The following is a 16170-nucleotide window of genomic DNA, read 5'->3' as shown; positions in this document are numbered from 1 at the left end:
TCCAGCACCAGCAGTAAAAAGTCCAGGGCAGATAGTCCAGCACCAGGAGGAATAAGTCCAGGGCAGATGGTCCAGCACCAGCAGTAAAAAGTCCAGGGCAGATGGTCCAGCACCAGCAGTAAAAAGTCCAGGGCAGATAGTCCAGCACCAGGAGGAAAAAGTCCAGGGCAGATGGTCCAGCACCAGGAGGAAAAAGTCCAGGGCAGATGGTCCAGCACCAGCAGTAAAAAGTCCAGGGCAGATGGTCCAGCACCAGCAGTAAAAAGTCCAGGGCAGATAGTCCAGCACCAGGAGGAATAAGTCCAGGGCAGATGGTCCAGCACCAGCAGTAAAAAGTCCAGGGCAGATAGTCCAGCACCAGGAGGAATAAGTCCAGGGCAGATGGTCCAGCACCAGCAGTAAAAAGTCCAGGGCAGATAGTCCAGCACCAGGAGGAATAAGTCCAGGGAAGATGGTCCAGCACCAGGAGGAATAAGTCCAGGGAAGATGGTCCAGCACCAGGAGGAATAAGTCCAGGGAAGATGGTCCAGCACCAGGAGGAAAAAGTCCAGGTAAGATGGTCCAGCACCAGGAGGAATAAGTCCAGGGCAGATGGTCCAGCACCAGGAGGAAAAAGTCCAGGTAAGATGGTACAGCACCAGGAGGAATAAGTCCAGGGTAGATAGTCCAGCACCAGCAGTAAAAAGTCCAGGGCAGATGGTCCAGCACCAGGAGGAAAAAGTCCAGGGCAGATGGTCCAGCACCAGCAGTAAAAAGTCCAGGGCAGATAGTCCAGCACCAGGAGGAATAAGTCCAGGGCAGATGGTCCAGCACCAGCAGTAAAAAGTCCAGGGCAGATAGTCCAGCACCAGGAGGAATAAGTCCAGGGCAGATAGTCCAGCACCAGGAGGAATAAGTCCAGGGCAGATAGTCCAGCACCAGGAGGAAAAAGAAAGGAAAGAGCCAGAAAGTCTTGTGCAGCCATTGCTCTTACTTAGTGAGCTCTGTTGTCCAATCTAAATGGTAATTTGGAAGAGTCCTTCTCTCATCTCGCCTGCTTCTAATGCACACAAAGTCTCGCTGTAACGAGAAAACACAAGTCAGGCATCACACAATATGTGCAAAATCACGTTTGTCAGCACACACTTTGTGTTTGTGCACAAGTTTACAGCTGTCCCCATACCTTTATTGTGGTATCACTACCAACACCTATTTACATACTTTTCTAAATAAAGGGGACCACAAAAAATGTAATTCTTGTCTTTATTGGAATAACAAATGTTAGTGTACATGAAACTTATGTTTATTATTGTCATTTAGTCCTTCAATAAAATGTTGAACATACTAGACAACTTGTCTTTTAGTAGTAAGTAAACAAACAAAGACTCCTAATTATGCAGTAACATATTGTGTCATTTATACACCTATTATTTTGTACACATTATGAGGGACAAACTGTAAAAATTGATTATTAATCTACTTGTTCATTTACTGTTAATATCTGCTTATTTTCTGTTTGAACATGTTCTATCTACACTTCTGTTCAAATGTAATAATCACTTATTCTTCTCTTCTTTCATACTTGACATTAGTTTGGGATGATACCACACATTAAGGTATGGATGTGATACCAAGTAGTTACAGGATCATACATTGGTCATATTCAAAGTCATATTTACTGACTTTATAAACATAATATACATTTTAAAAAACACGAAAATAATATTTTGTGATGCTAAAAAATATTGATGTAAGCATAGTAGTATCGAGAAGTACACTAATAGTACACGCTATTGCACACGCTGTTTACTGCGTTGTGTTTGGACCAAAGTAAGTGTCAGTCAGCTACAAGTGTGGTTTTTCTTCAGCGATTAAGCTCAGCAAGACTTTCTTCAGGTCCAGACCTTATTGGGCAGGTTGTAGTCTTCTCTGCGGGAGGCTGCCATCCTAAGTCCAGACATTATTGGGCAGGTTGTAGTCTTCTCTGCGGGAGGCTGCCATCCTAAGTCCAGACCTTATTGGGCAGGTTGTTGTCTTCTCTGCGGGAGGCTGCCATCCTAAGTCCAGCCATTATTGGGCAGGTTGTAGTCTTCTCTGCGGGAGGCTGCCATCCTAAGTCCAGACCTTATTGGGCAGGTTGTAGTCTTCTCTGCGGGAGGCTGCCATCCTAAGTCCAGACATTATTGGGCAGGTTGTAGTCTTCTCTGCGGGGGGTTGCCATCCTAAGTCCAGACCTTATTGGGCAGGTTGTAGTCTTCTCTGCGAGGGGCTGCCATCCTAAGTCCAGACCTTATTGGGCAGGTTGTAGTCTTCTCTGCGGGGGGCTGCCATCCTAAGTCCAGACATTATTGGGCAGGTTGTAGTCTTCTCTGTGGGAGGCTGCCATCCTAAGTCCAGACCTTATTGGGCAGGTTGTAGTCTTCTCTGCGGGAGGCTGCCATCCTAAGTCCAGACATTATTGGGCAGGTTGTAGTCTTCTCTGCGGGGGGTTGCCATCCTAAGTCCAGACCTTATTGGGCAGGTTGTAGTCTTCTCTGCGAGGGGCTGCCATCCTAAGTCCAGACCTTATTGGGCAGGTTGTAGTCTTCTCTGCGGGGGGCTGCCATCCTAAGTCCAGACATTATTGGGCAGGTTGTAGTCTTCTCTGTGGGAGGCTGCCATCCTAAGTCCAGACCTTATTGGGCAGGTTGTAGTCTTCTCTGTGGGAGGCTGCCATCCTAAGTCCAGACATTATCGGGCAGGTTGTAGTCTTCTCTGTGGGAGGCTGCCATCCTAAGTCCAGACCTTATTGGGCAGGTTGTAGTCTTCTCTGCGGGAGGCTGCCATCCTAAGTCCAGACATTATTGGGCAGGTTGTAGTCTTCTCTGCGGGAGGCTGCCATCCTAAGTCCAGACCTTATTGGGCAAGTTGTAGTCTTCTCTGCGAGGGGCTGCCATCCTAAGTCCAGACCTTATTGGGCAGGTTGTAGTCTTCTCTGCGAGGGGCTGCCATCCTAAGTCCAGACCTTATTGGGCAGGTTGTAGTCTTCTCTGCGGGAGGCTGCCATCCTAAGTCCAGACCTCATTGGGCAGGTTGTAGTCTTCTCTGCGGGGGGCTGCCATCCTAAGTCCAGACCTTATTGGGCAGGTTGTAGTCTTCTCTGCGAGGGGCTGCCATCCTAAGTCCAGACATTATTGGGCAGGTTGTAGTCTTCTCTGCGGGAGGCTGCCATCCTAAGTCCAGACATTATTGGGCAGGTTGTAGTCTTCTCTGTGGGAGGCTGCCATCCTAAGTCCAGACCTTCTTGGGCAGGTTGTAGTCTTCTCTGCGGGAGGCTGCCATCCTAAGTCCAGACATTATTGGGCAGGTTGTAGTCTTCTCTGCGGGAGGCTGCCATCCTAAGTCCAGACCTTATTGGGCAGGTTGTAGTCTTCTCTGCGGGAGGCTGCCATCCTAAGTCCAGACATTATTGGGCAGGTTGTAGTCTTCTCTGCGGGAGGCTGCCATCCTAAGTCCAGACCTTATTGGGCAGGTTGTAGTCTTCTCTGCGGGGGGCTGCCATCCTAAGTCCAGACCTTATTGGGCAGGTTGTAGTCTTCTCTGCGAGGGGCTGCCATCCTAAGTCCAGACCTTATTGGGCAGGTTGTAGTCTTCTCTGCGGGGGGCTGCCATCCTAAGTCCAGACATTATTGGGCAGGTTGTAGTCTTCTCTGTGAGAGGCTGCCATCCTAAGTCCAGACATTATTGGGCAGGTTGTAGTCTTCTCTGCGGGGGGCTGCCATCCTAAGTCCAGACCTTATTGGGCAGGTTGTAGTCTTCTCTGCGGGGGGCTGCCATCCTAAGTCCAGACCTTATTGGGCAGGTTGTAGTCTTCTCTGCGGGGGGCTGCCATCCTAAGTCCAGACCTTATTGGGCAGGTTGTAGTCTTCTCTGTGAGAGGCTGCCATCCTAAGTCCAGACATTATTGGGCAGGTTGTAGTCTTCTCTGTGGGAGGTTGCCATCCTAAGTCCAGACCTTATTGGGCAGGTTGTAGTCTTCTCTGCGGGAGGCTGCCATCCTAAGTCCAGACCTTATTGGGCAGGTTGTAGTCTTCTGTGGGGGGGGGGGGGGGGGGCTGCCATCCTAAGTCCAGACCTTATTGGGCAGGTTGTAGTCTTCTCTGCGGGAGGCTGCCATCCTAAGTCCAGACATTATTGGGCAGGTTGTAGTCTTCTCTGCGGGAGGCTGCCATCCTAAGTCCAGACCTTATTGGGCAGGTTGTAGTCTTCTCTGCGGGAGGCTGCCATCCTAAGTCCAGACATTATTGGGCAGGTTGTAGTCTTCTCTGCGGGAGGTTGCCATCCTAAGTCCAGACCTTATTGGGCAGGTTGTAGTCTTCTCTGCGGGGGGCTGCCATCCTAAGTCCAGACCTTATTGGGCAGGTTGTAGTCTTCTCTGCGAGGGGCTGCCATCCTAAGTCCAGACCTTATTGGGCAGGTTGTAGTCTTCTCTGCGGGGGGCTGCCATCCTAAGTCCAGACATTATTGGGCAGGTTGTAGTCTTCGCTGCGGGAAGCTGCCATCCTAAGTCCAGACATTATTGGGCAGGTTGTAGTCTTCTCTGCGGGAGGCTGCCATCCTAAGTCCAGACCTTATTGGGCAGGTTGTAGTCTTCTCTGCGGGAGGCTGCCATCCTAAGTCCAGACATTATTGGGCAGGTTGTAGTCTTCTCTGCGGGAGGCTGCCATCCTAAGTCCAGACCTTATTGGGCAGGTTGTAGTCTTCTCTGCGGGAGGCTGCCATCCTAAGTCCAGACATTATTGGGCAGGTTGTAGTCTTCTCTGCGGGAGGTTGCCATCCTAAGTCCAGACCTTATTGGGCAGGTTGTAGTCTTCTCTGCGGGGGGCTGCCATCCTAAGTCCAGACCTTATTGGGCAGGTTGTAGTCTTCTCTGCGAGGGGCTGCCATCCTAAGTCCAGACCTTATTGGGCAGGTTGTAGTCTTCTCTGCGGGGGGCTGCCATCCTAAGTCCAGACATTATTGGGCAGGTTGTAGTCTTCTCTGCGGGAAGCTGCCATCCTAAGTCCAGACATTATTGGGCAGGTTGTAGTCTTCTCTGCGGGAGGCTGCCATCCTAAGTCCAGACCTTATGGGGCAGGTTGTAGTCTTCTCTGCGGGAGGCTGCCATCCTAAGTCCAGACATTATTGGGCAGGTTGTAGTCTTCTCTGCGGGAGGCTGCCATCCTAAGTCCAGACCTTATTGGGCAGGTTGTAGTCTTCTCTGCGGGGGGCTGCCATCCTAAGTCCAGACCTTATTGGGCAGGTTGTAGTCTTCTCTGCGAGGGGCTGCCATCCTCAGTCCAGACCTTATTGGGCAGGTTGTAGTCTTCTCTGCCATGCTTGAGTGTTGAACAACAGCTGCCATTAGTCAACATCTTATCACCCCATAGACATCTCTTTGTCCTTAAGACTGGACTACGCACAGCAACACTGCCACCTGCCCATGTGCTTGGTGGTAAGGGAGGAGGGAGAAAAGGAAGACCAGGTGAGGGTCCAGGTGAGAGGTGGGGAGCTCCGTCAAAGAGAACAAATAAGTGTTTGTCTGGATGGAAGACAAATGACTTTGTTCACAAAACATGAGCTTCACTTAAGACCCTCTGATGGTTTTTTGCTTCCAAGGCTTTGTAGTTCGGAAAAAAAGAGATGCAGCATCGTTTTGGCCAAAGGGTATTTTTGGAAAGTGTGTTTTTAGTTCATAATACAACACTGTATCAAATATAAGAACCACGCCACAGAATTAGTGGCATTTGCATCCCTGGGAAATAGAAGGTATAAATGCAGAATAAAATGAAGTGTAAAATATTTAATCAAGCAGTGATTGACATCATCGCATATTTCATCAATACAGATCATTTTAATCTACCTTCAATTCTGGAAAAACAGCATTCAATTTAGACTTTACCACACACGTTACGTATACTTAAAGAGATCACACGTAAGGTTTATTATTTTATTTTTAAAAGAATAGTATCACTCAAGTCATGTCTAAGTGGTTATTTAGTCCTGCGTGACGTCACTGCACGTCTTGAAAAGGTGTAATAGTCCACAAATCACACGCTTCACAGAACTTTGCATTATTTACATCTTCTGAAGGCCATGGAAGGAAAATAACTTGTTTGTATATTCCAACTATGACTGGGCTTCAAAGGATTGCAGCTTGTCAAGCTGCTATTAGCATAACTAGCATGTCTTCTATGCTCAATCACTAAGTGTGGGTTGTCAAGCTGCTATTCGCATAACTAGCATGTGTTCTATGCTCAATCACTAAGTGTGGGTTGTCAAACTGCTATTAGCAAGTCTTCAAGACTCTTACTTTCCAAGGAGTCCAAAAGGTAATAAAGTTGTCCATGACAAACATTGTTCAATAAGTTTATTTCCAGATTTACATGAGAAATTGCAGAAGAAGCAAACTGCAGCCATCAGGTGTAAATAATACATGAGCACGTCTTTAGTGTGAGGGCAAAATCCACAATGGATCAGCAAGTTCCCGTTAGTCCGAGGCGTGGATGGAGATGACCACGTTATCTCCTTTCATCCCAGCTGGTCTTCATATTGCTTACGGAAACAGTCGCCCACGGGAAAGAATTCCCAGCAACGTTCTTGGTACATCTTCCACACGTACGATTCCTGGATCAACAAAGTGAGCACAGCTTTGACTCTTTGCTGCTTCCTCTACTCTTATGCAGAATGACTGCCACTAACTACTCTGTCATTGCACTTAAGTACTAACTACTCTGTCATTGCACTTAAGTACTAACTACTCTGTCATTGCACTTAAGTACTAACTACTCTGTCTTTGCACTTAAGTACTAACTACTCTGTCATTGCACTTAAGTACTAACTACTCTGTCTTTGCACTTAAGTACTAACTACTCTGTCTTTGCACTTAAGTACTAACTACTCTGTCATTGCACTTAAGTACTAACTACTCTGTCTTTGCACTTAAGTACTAACTACTCTGTCATTGCACTTAAGTACTAACTACTCTGTCATTGCACTTAAGTACTAACTACTCTGTCATTGCACTTAAGTACTAACTACTCTGTCATTGCACTTAAGTACTAACTACTCTGTCTTTGCACTTAAGTACTAACTACTCTGTCATTGCACTTAAGTACTAACTACTCTGTCATTGCACTTAAGTACTAACTACTCTGTCATTGCACTTAAGTACTAACTACTCTGTCTTTGCACTTAAGTACTAACTACTCTGTCATTGCACTTAAGTACTAACTACTCTGTCATTGCACTTAAGTACTAACTACTCTGTCATTGCACTTAAGTACTAACTACTCTGTCATTGCACTTAAGTACTAACTACTCTGTCATTGCACTTAAGTACTAACTACTCTGTCATTGCACTTAAGTACTAACTACTCTGTCTTTGCACTTAAGTACTAACTACTCTGTCATTGCACTTAAGTACTAACTACTCTGTCATTGCACTTAAGTACTAACTACTCTGTCATTGCACTTAAGTACTAACTACTCTGTCATTGCACTTAAGTACTAACTACTCTGTCTTTGCACTTAAGTACTAACTACTCTGTCATTGCACTTAAGTACTAACTACTCTGTCATTGCACTTAAGTACTAACTACTCTGTCATTGCACTTAAGTACTAACTACTCTGTCTTTGCACTTAAGTACTAACTACTCTGTCATTGCACTTAAGTACTAACTACTCTGTCTTTGCACTTAAGTACTAACTACTCTGTCATTGCACTTAAGTACTAACTACTCTGTCATTGCACTTAAGTACTAACTACTCTGTCATTGCACTTAAGTACTAACTACTCTGTCATTGCACTTAAGTACTAACTACTCTGTCATTGCACTTAAGTACTAACTACTCTGTCATTGCACTTAAGTGCTTTGCAAAAGCACACTGAAAGCATTGAAGTCCACTGAAAGTGAAGTGAGGTGAAGTGAATGATATTTATATAGCGCTTTTTCTCTAGTGACTCAAAGCGCTTTACATAGTGAAAGCCAATATGTAAGTTCCATTTGAAGCAGTGTGGGTGGGAGCAGGTGGTAAAGTGTCTTGCCCAAGGACACATTGGCAGTGACTAGGATGGCGGAAGCGGGGATCGAACCTGGAACCCTCAAGTTGCTGGCACGGCCACTCTACCAACCGAGCTATACCGCCCCCAGAACAGTAAACACGCGAAGAGAAAACCCTCCTACCTGTCCAGTGTGTTCAGTCTCGTCTTTGTTGATGAGGTACATCAGAAAAAATCTGCAAGGACACATGAGAAGAAATGTTGGCGCTCACACAGCAGTTGGTGCCTGTGTTAGTCCCGGCATGCTGGATGCTGCTCCACACACCAGTTGGTGCCTGTGTTAGTCCCGGCATGCTGGATGCTGCTCCACACAGCAGTTGGTGCCTGTGTTAGTCCCGGCATGCTGGATGCTGCTCCGCACACCAGTTGGTGCCTGTGTTAGTCCCGGCATGCTGGATGCTGCTCCACACAGCAGTTGGTGCCTGTGTTAGTCCCGGCATGCTGGATGCTGCTCCACACACCAGTTGGTGCCTGTGTTAGTCCCGGCATGCTGGATGCTGCTCCACACAGCAGTTGGTGCCTGTGTTAGTCCCGGCATGCTGGATGCTGCTCCACACAGCAGTTGGTGCCTGTGTTAGTCCCGGCATGCTGGATGCTGCTCCACACAGCAGTTGGTGCCTGTGTTAGTCCCGGCATGCTGGATGCTGCTCCACACAGCAGTTGGTGCCTGTGTTAGTCCCGGCATGCTGGATGCTGCTCCACACACCAGTTGGTGCCTGTGTTAGTCCCGGCATGCTGGATGCTGCTCCACACAGCAGTTGGTGCCTGTGTTAGTCCCGGCATGCTGGATGCTGCTCCACACAGCAGTTGGTGCCTGTGTTAGTCCCGGCATGCTGGATGCTGCTCCACACAGCAGTTGGTGCCTGTGTTAGTCCCGGCATGCTGGATGCTGCTCCACACAGCAGTTGGTGCCTGTGTTAGTCCCGGCATGTTGGATGCTGCTCCACACACCAGTTGGTGCCTGTGTTAGTCCCGGCATGCTGGATGCTGCTCCACACACCAGTTGGTGCCTGTGTTAGTCCCGGCATGCTGGATGCTGCTCCACACAGCAGTTGGTGCCTGTGTTAGTCCCGGCATGCTGGATGCTGCTCCACACAGCAGTTGGTGCCTGTGTTAGTCCCGGCATGCTGGATGCTGCTCCGCACACCAGTTGGTGCCTGTGTTAGTCCCGGCATGCTGGATGCTGCTCCACACACCAGTTGGTGCCTGTGTTAGTCCCGGCATGCTGGATGCTGCTCCACACACCAGTTGGTGCCTGTGTTAGTCCCGGCATGCTGGATGCTGCTCCACACACCAGTTGGTGCCTGTGTTAGTCCCGGCATGCTGGATGCTGCTCCACACACCAGTTGGTGCCTGTGTTAGTCCCGGCATGCTGGATGCTGCTCCACACACAGTTGGTGCCTGTGTTAGTCCCGGCATGCTGGATGCTGCTCCACACACCAGTTGGTGCCTGTGTTAGTCCCGGCATGCTGGATGCTGCTCCACACACACCAGTTGGTGCCTGTGTTAGTCCCGGCATGCTGGATGCTGCTCCACACACCAGTTGGTGCCTGTGTTAGTCCCGGCATGCTGGATGCTGCTCCACACACCATTTGGTGCCTGTGTTAGTCCCGGCATGCTGGATGCTGCTCCACACACCAGTTGGTGCCTGTGTTAGTCCCGGCATGCTGGATGCTGCTCCACACACCATTTGGTGCCTGTGTTAGTCCCGGCATGCTGGATGCTGCTCCACACACCAGTTGGTGCCTGTGTTAGTCCCGGCATGCTGGATGCTGCTCCGCACACCAGTTGGTGCCTGTGTTAGTCCCGGCATGCTGGATGCTGCTCCGCACACTAGTTGGTGCCTGTGTTAGTCCCGGCATGCTGGATGCTGCTCCGCACACCAGTTGGTGCCTGTGTTAGTCCCGGCATGCTGGATGCTGCTCCACACACACCAGTTGGTGCCTGTGTTAGTCCCGGCATGCTGGATGCTGCTCCACACACCAGTTGGTGCCTGTGTTAGTCCCGGCATGCTGGATGCTGCTCCACACACCAGTTGGTGCCTGTGTTAGTCCCGGCATGCTGGATGCTGCTCCACACACCAGTTGGTGCCTGTGTTAGTCCCGGCATGCTGGATGCTGCTCCACACACCAGTTGGTGCCTGTGTTAGTCCCGGCATGCTGGATGCTGCTCCGCACACCAGTTGGTGCCTGTGTTAGTCCCGGCATGCTGGATGCTGCTCCGCACACCAGTTTGTGCCTGTGTTAGTCCCGGCATGCTGGATGCTGCTCGCACACCAGTTTGTGCCTGTGTTAGTCCCGGCATGCTGGATGCTGCTCCGCACACCAGTTGGTGCCTGTGTTAGTCCCGGCATGCTGGATGCTGCTCCACACAGCAGTTGGTGCCTGTGTTAGTCCCGGCATGCTGGATGCTGCTCCACACAGCAGTTGGTGCCTGTGTTAGTCCCGGCATGCTGGATGCTGCTCCACACAGCAGTTGGTGCCTGTGTTAGTCCCGGCATGCTGTATGCTGCTCCACACACCAGTTGGTGCCTGTGTTAGTCCCGGCATGCTGGATGCTGCTCCACACACCAGTTGGTGCCTGTGTTAGTCCCGGCATGCTGGATGCTGCTCCACACACCAGTTGGTGCCTGTGTTAGTCCCGGCATGCTGGATGCTGCTCCACACACCAGTTGGTGCCTGTGTTAGTCCCGGCATGCTGGATGCTGCTCCACACACCAGTTGGTGCCTGTGTTAGTCCCGGCATGCTGGATGCTGCTCCACACACCAGTTGGTGCCTGTGTTAGTCCCGGCATGCTGGATGCTGCTCCACACACCAGTTGGTGCCTGTGTTAGTCCCGGCATGCTGGATGCTGCTCCACACACACCAGTTGGTGCCTGTGTTAGTCTCGGCATGCTGGATGCTGCTCCGCACACCAGTTGGTGCCTGTGTTAGTCCCGGCATGCTGGATGCTGCTCCGCACACCAGTTGGTGCCTGTGTTAGTCCCGGCATGCTGGATGCTGCTCCGCACACCAGTTGGTGCCTGTGTTAGTCCCGGCATGCTGGATGCTGCTCCGCACACCAGTTGGTGCCTGTGTTAGTCCCGGCATGCTGGATGCTGCTCCGCACACCAGTTGGTGCCTGTGTTAGTCCCGGCATGCTGGATGCTGCTCCGCACACCAGTTGGTGCCTGTGTTAGTCTCGGCATGCTGGATGCTGCTCCGCACACCAGTTTGTGCCTGTGTTAGTCTCGGCATGCTGGATGCTGCTCCGCACACCAGTTGGTGCCTGTGTTAGTCCCGGCATGCTGGATGCTGCTCCGCACACCAGTTGGTGCCTGTGTTAGTCCCGGCATGCTGGATGCTGCTCCGCACACCAGTTGGTGCCTGTGTTAGTCCCGGCATGCTGGATGCTGCTCCGCACACCAGTTGGTGCCTGTGTTAGTCCCGGCATGCTGGATGCTGCTCCGCACACCAGTTGGTGCCTGTGTTAGTCTCGGCATGCTGGATGCTGCTCCGCACACCAGTTTGTGCCTGTGTTAGTCTCGGCATGCTGGATGCTGCTCCGCACACCAGTTGGTGCCTGTGTTAGTCCCGGCATGCTGGATGCTGCTCCACACACCAGTTGGTGCCTGTGTTAGTCCCGGCATGCTGGATGCTGCTCCACACAGCAGTTGGTGCCTGTGTTAGTCCCGGCATGCTGGATGCTGCTCCACACACCAGTTGGTGCCTGTGTTAGTCCCGGCATGCTGGATGCTGCTCCACACAGCAGTTGTTGGAGACAAATGAGCTAAGAAGTGTAAAGAACAGGGATTGGCAAACTACGGTCCGTGGGCCCGTTGATGCCTTTAATCCGGTCCGCCAAATATTCAAACAGAACTGAGCAAAGATCGGTTTTGTTACAGCAAAACTGCTACTAGACTTTGACACAGTGGCAAATCAACAACACCCGCTCCCACTAAGTGTTAACCCTTTAATACCATTTGTATGTTTCTTTGATGATACGATGTTGTCCAAAATAGATGTGATATGAGAGGGACAAGCAGTAGAAAATAGATGTATTATGATTAAAATAGCCCATGTTTGAGAAGTCTACGCTTAGTTCCAACAGATACAGTAGGATATACAGTAAATGCATCATGTGATCACTGTCAAACACCCCTGCAACAGAAGAAGGGTCAAACGCCATGAAGACACTTTGCTTCATGCCTCCGTCTGTTAGCTCACAAGTCAGTTCATTGCGGCTACAGTAAAAGAACCAAATGAAAAACCTAAAACTGCTTAGCTTTTGTCCAAATAGTTTGAACTGCTTTTAATGTTACTTGAAAAACTGAAATAAATATGAATAGTTTCTTACAGTGGCTAGGACACATTTCCCAATACTTAGGTCACTTTTTCAAAAGTCTTCACACAGAAGTATAAATGAGCTAAACTGAGGATCAATTATCATTGCTTTGGCACAAAATGCCTTCAATGACTTCATCTTTCATTCAATGACTTCATCTTTCATTCAATGACTTCATCTTTCATTCAATGACTCCATCTTTCATTCAATGACTCCATCTTTCATTCAATGACTCCATCTTTCATTCAATGACTCCATCTTTCATTCAATGACTTCATCTTTCATTCAATGACTTCATCTTTCATTCAATGACTTCATCTTTCATTCAATGACTTCATCTTTCATTCAATGACTTCATCTTTCATTCAATGACTTCATCTTTCATTCAATGACTCCATCTTTCATTCAATGACTTCATCTTTCATTCAATGACTCCATCTTTTATTCAATGACTTCATCTTTCATCCAATGACTTCATCTTTCATTCAATGACTTCATCTTTCATTCAATGACTTCCTCTTTCATTCAATGACTTCATCTTTCATTCAATGACTTCATCTTTCATTCAATGACTTCATCATTTAAATGCCATTCACTCTTTTGTCACTTCCACACAACAAAACTGTACTTACATGCTTACTTACTCTTTTCAAAACTCTTCAACTTAATTTCAAAACAATAACATAATACAAACTTGAAATATTTGCTACAATTCTACAGTAATATTTGAATGAAATATAATTTAAATTGTAAAATGAGAGTAGACTGAGTAGATTAGCATTACTGTTGGATGAGTGGATGTGTATAGTGAAGTGAATTATATTGATATATATTGTACACACATTCTTCTATTCTGGAATAAAAGACATGAAATATATTGTAGCATTCTGCATCATGTCTGATTCATTCCAGTAACATCTCTTTTGCTGTGAATTACAAACAGAGATGTCTTTGTTTGACACAAGCAAACATTGTCAGATGCTGGCTGTTGTTGGTGTTTTCTAGCTCATTGTTTGCTGGCTGGAAAAGTGTTGGTTGTTGTCACTCCACCTTTCTTAGTGTTCTGGAACAATGAGTTGATCTGAGACATGAAGGAAGTCATTTGATAGTTTTAGTGCATTATGTGACCAGTTGAAAGTTGCTTCGGAGAAGTCTGTGAAGACTTTTGAAAAAGTGAGCTAAGTATTGGCAAAAGTGTCCTAGCCACTGTAAGAAACTATAAAATATAATATGCTTACCCTGGTTTTAGTACACCCCACTTTTCATATGATCCGGTTTGCAGCAGTTTTTGTTATCATACAACTATTGTATGGTTGGTTTTATGTTTTCCCCTTGAAAACATGACATTATCCCAAATAAATGAAAAATCAACAAGTTGCACCCTAATAGGAAGTATGTTAACTGTTCATTTAACTCCTCATGTATATGTATTTCACAAGCTTTTCTGCATGTAAATAGTCTGTCTAAAATGTGTTGACATTCTAAAGTGTCTGAAACATTTTATTTGAAATTAAATTTTTTCTTATGGGGAAAATTGCTTCAATTGGTGTTTTGTGGGTTCCTTTCAAACGGATTACTGACAAAAACAAACGATAGCTCCGTATTTAAAAGTAGTTCTCAAGCTATGGCTTCTCCTTGGCATCATTGCAGGCTGGTCTGCACTGGACTTGCTTCAATCAGGAAGTGACTGTGTGGCGAAGCAGCTGCACTTCCTGTCCCACACTTGTACTTTGTGTGACATCATCAATAACAATCAATAGGTCAGCTCACACATTAGTTTAATTAGTTAGTTAGTTAGCTCTTGCCCAAGACGACTATTGATGGAGCAAACACTCGTTAGTGGACACGTCCAAGCACTTCATTTGCACTTTCAATTAGTGGCCAAGAAAAGGAGGCGTGAGGACAATGAGACTAAAGTGCTGCAAACTCACAAATAGACTAAAGTGCTGCAAACTCACAAATAGATTAAAGTGCTGCAAACTCACAAATAGATTAAAGTGCTGCAAACTCACAAATAGATTAAAGTGCTGCAAACTCACAAATAGACTAAAGTGCTGCAAACTCACAAATAGTTGGCCAAGTTGTGCTCCTGCAGAGTGTGAGTCTCAAAGCCATGAGGAACTTTATCAAAGTAGTCGCTGCCGATTCCACATATGAAACACTTGGTCTGCAGGGAGACAAACACACAAGTCTAAATGGACTGCTTCCAGAACAAAATAACAGGGTTTTCTCCAAAAGCGTTCTGGGACTGGGTCATGGTGTGAAGCATTCTGGGACTGGGTCACAGTGTTTAGTGTTCTGGGACTGGGTCACAGTGTTTAGTGTTCTGGGACTGGGTCACGGTGTTTAGTGTTCTGGGACTGTGTCACGGTGTTTAGTGTTCTGGGACTGGGTCACGGTGTTTAGTGTTCTGGGACTGGGTCACGGTGTTTAGTGTTCTGGGACTGGGTCACAGTGTTTAGTGTTCTGGGACTGGGTCACAGTGTTTAGTGTTCTGGGACTGGGTCACGGTGTTTAGTGTTCTGGGACTGGGTCACGGTGTTTAGTGTTCTGGGACTGAGTCACGGTGTTTAGTGTTCTGGGACTGGGTCACAGAGTTTAGTGTTCAGGTATGTGTGGTATTCAGGTATGTGTGGTATTCAGTATTCAGGTATGTATAGAGTCATCCACACCATAGGCACCGTCATGGTCAAAAGCTGACGCACAACTATCTGCCAATGGAACAATGTTTACATGACGTAGGCTAGCACAACTATCTGCCAATGGAACAATGTTTACATGACGTAGGCTAGCACAACTATCTGCCAATGGAACAATGTTTACATGACGTAGGCTAGCACAACTATCTGCCAATGGAACAATGTTTACATGACGTAGGCTAGCACAACTATCTGCCAATGGAACAATGTTTACATGACGTAGGCTAGCACAACTATCTGCCAATGGAACAATGTTTACATGACGTAGGCTAGCACAACTATCTGCCAATGGAACAAGTCTAAAGTGTCTGGGGAAGATTTGATCAATAAAACTTATTACCAGGTGTACTCACCAGTGTTGTGAAGTTGTGTGTCTGATAACAAACCCTTGATGCTCAAAAGTAGTATTATTTCCCCTCAGAAGATCTACAGTATTGCCTACAACAACTTCTTGTGTCTCACTGAGAAATGACTGTTGTGACTTGAGTATTCAGTTTGTTTAGATATTTGGACTAGAAATGAGAAATTGATATTGGATGAGATGGTGACTTTTTCCAGTTTTTCCATATCTCACCTCCATGTCCTCCATATCTCATATCCATATCTCACCTCCATGTCTCATATCTCACCTCCATGTCCTCCATATCTCACCTCCATGTCCTCCATATCTCATATCCATATCTCACCTCCATGTCTCATATCTCACCTCCATGTCCTCCATATCTCACCTCCATGTCCTCCATATCTCACCTCCATGTCCTCCATATCTCACCACCATGTCCTCCATATCTCACCTCCATGTCCTCCATATCTCACCTCCATGTCCTCCATATCTCATATCCATATCTCACCTCCATGTCTCATATCTCACCTCCATGTCCTCCATATCTCACCTCCATGTCCTCCATATCTCACCTCCATGTCCTCCATATCTCACCACCATGTCCTCCATATCTCACCTCCATGTCCTCCATATCTCATATCTCACCTCCATGTCCTCCATATCTCACCTCCATGTCCTCCATATCTCACCTCCATGTCCTCCATATCTCACCTCCATGTCCTCCATATCTCACCTCCATGTCCT

General features: G+C 47.5%; 1 protein-coding gene across 7 annotated transcripts in view; it reads right to left on the bottom strand.

Annotated features, from left to right (window-relative positions):
• Window positions 1–505: 505 nt before the first annotated feature.
• Window positions 506–16170, bottom strand: part of LOC133657601 (ryanodine receptor 2-like) — a 212667-nt gene continuing 197002 nt past the window's right edge. For 5 of the 7 annotated variants that reach the window (XM_062059105.1, XM_062059111.1, XM_062059108.1 and 2 more), the window contains 2 exons: window positions 14451–14551; window positions 6381–6624 (listed from right to left, as the gene is read on the bottom strand). In XM_062059105.1, the coding sequence (XP_061915089.1) occupies window positions 6519–6624; window positions 14451–14551 (207 nt within the window). In that variant the 3' untranslated portion in view covers window positions 6381–6518. Of the gene's footprint in view, window positions 1060–6380; window positions 6625–11768; window positions 11830–14450; window positions 14552–16170 lie in introns of those variants that run through there. The other 2 variants (XM_062059109.1, XM_062059110.1) reach the window with 2 other exon arrangements.

This window comes from Entelurus aequoreus, linkage group LG09, assembly GCF_033978785.1.
Source record: "Entelurus aequoreus isolate RoL-2023_Sb linkage group LG09, RoL_Eaeq_v1.1, whole genome shotgun sequence".
Taxonomy (NCBI): Eukaryota; Metazoa; Chordata; class Actinopteri; order Syngnathiformes; family Syngnathidae; genus Entelurus; species Entelurus aequoreus.
This window is presented reverse-complemented; position numbering and strand designations above follow the sequence as displayed.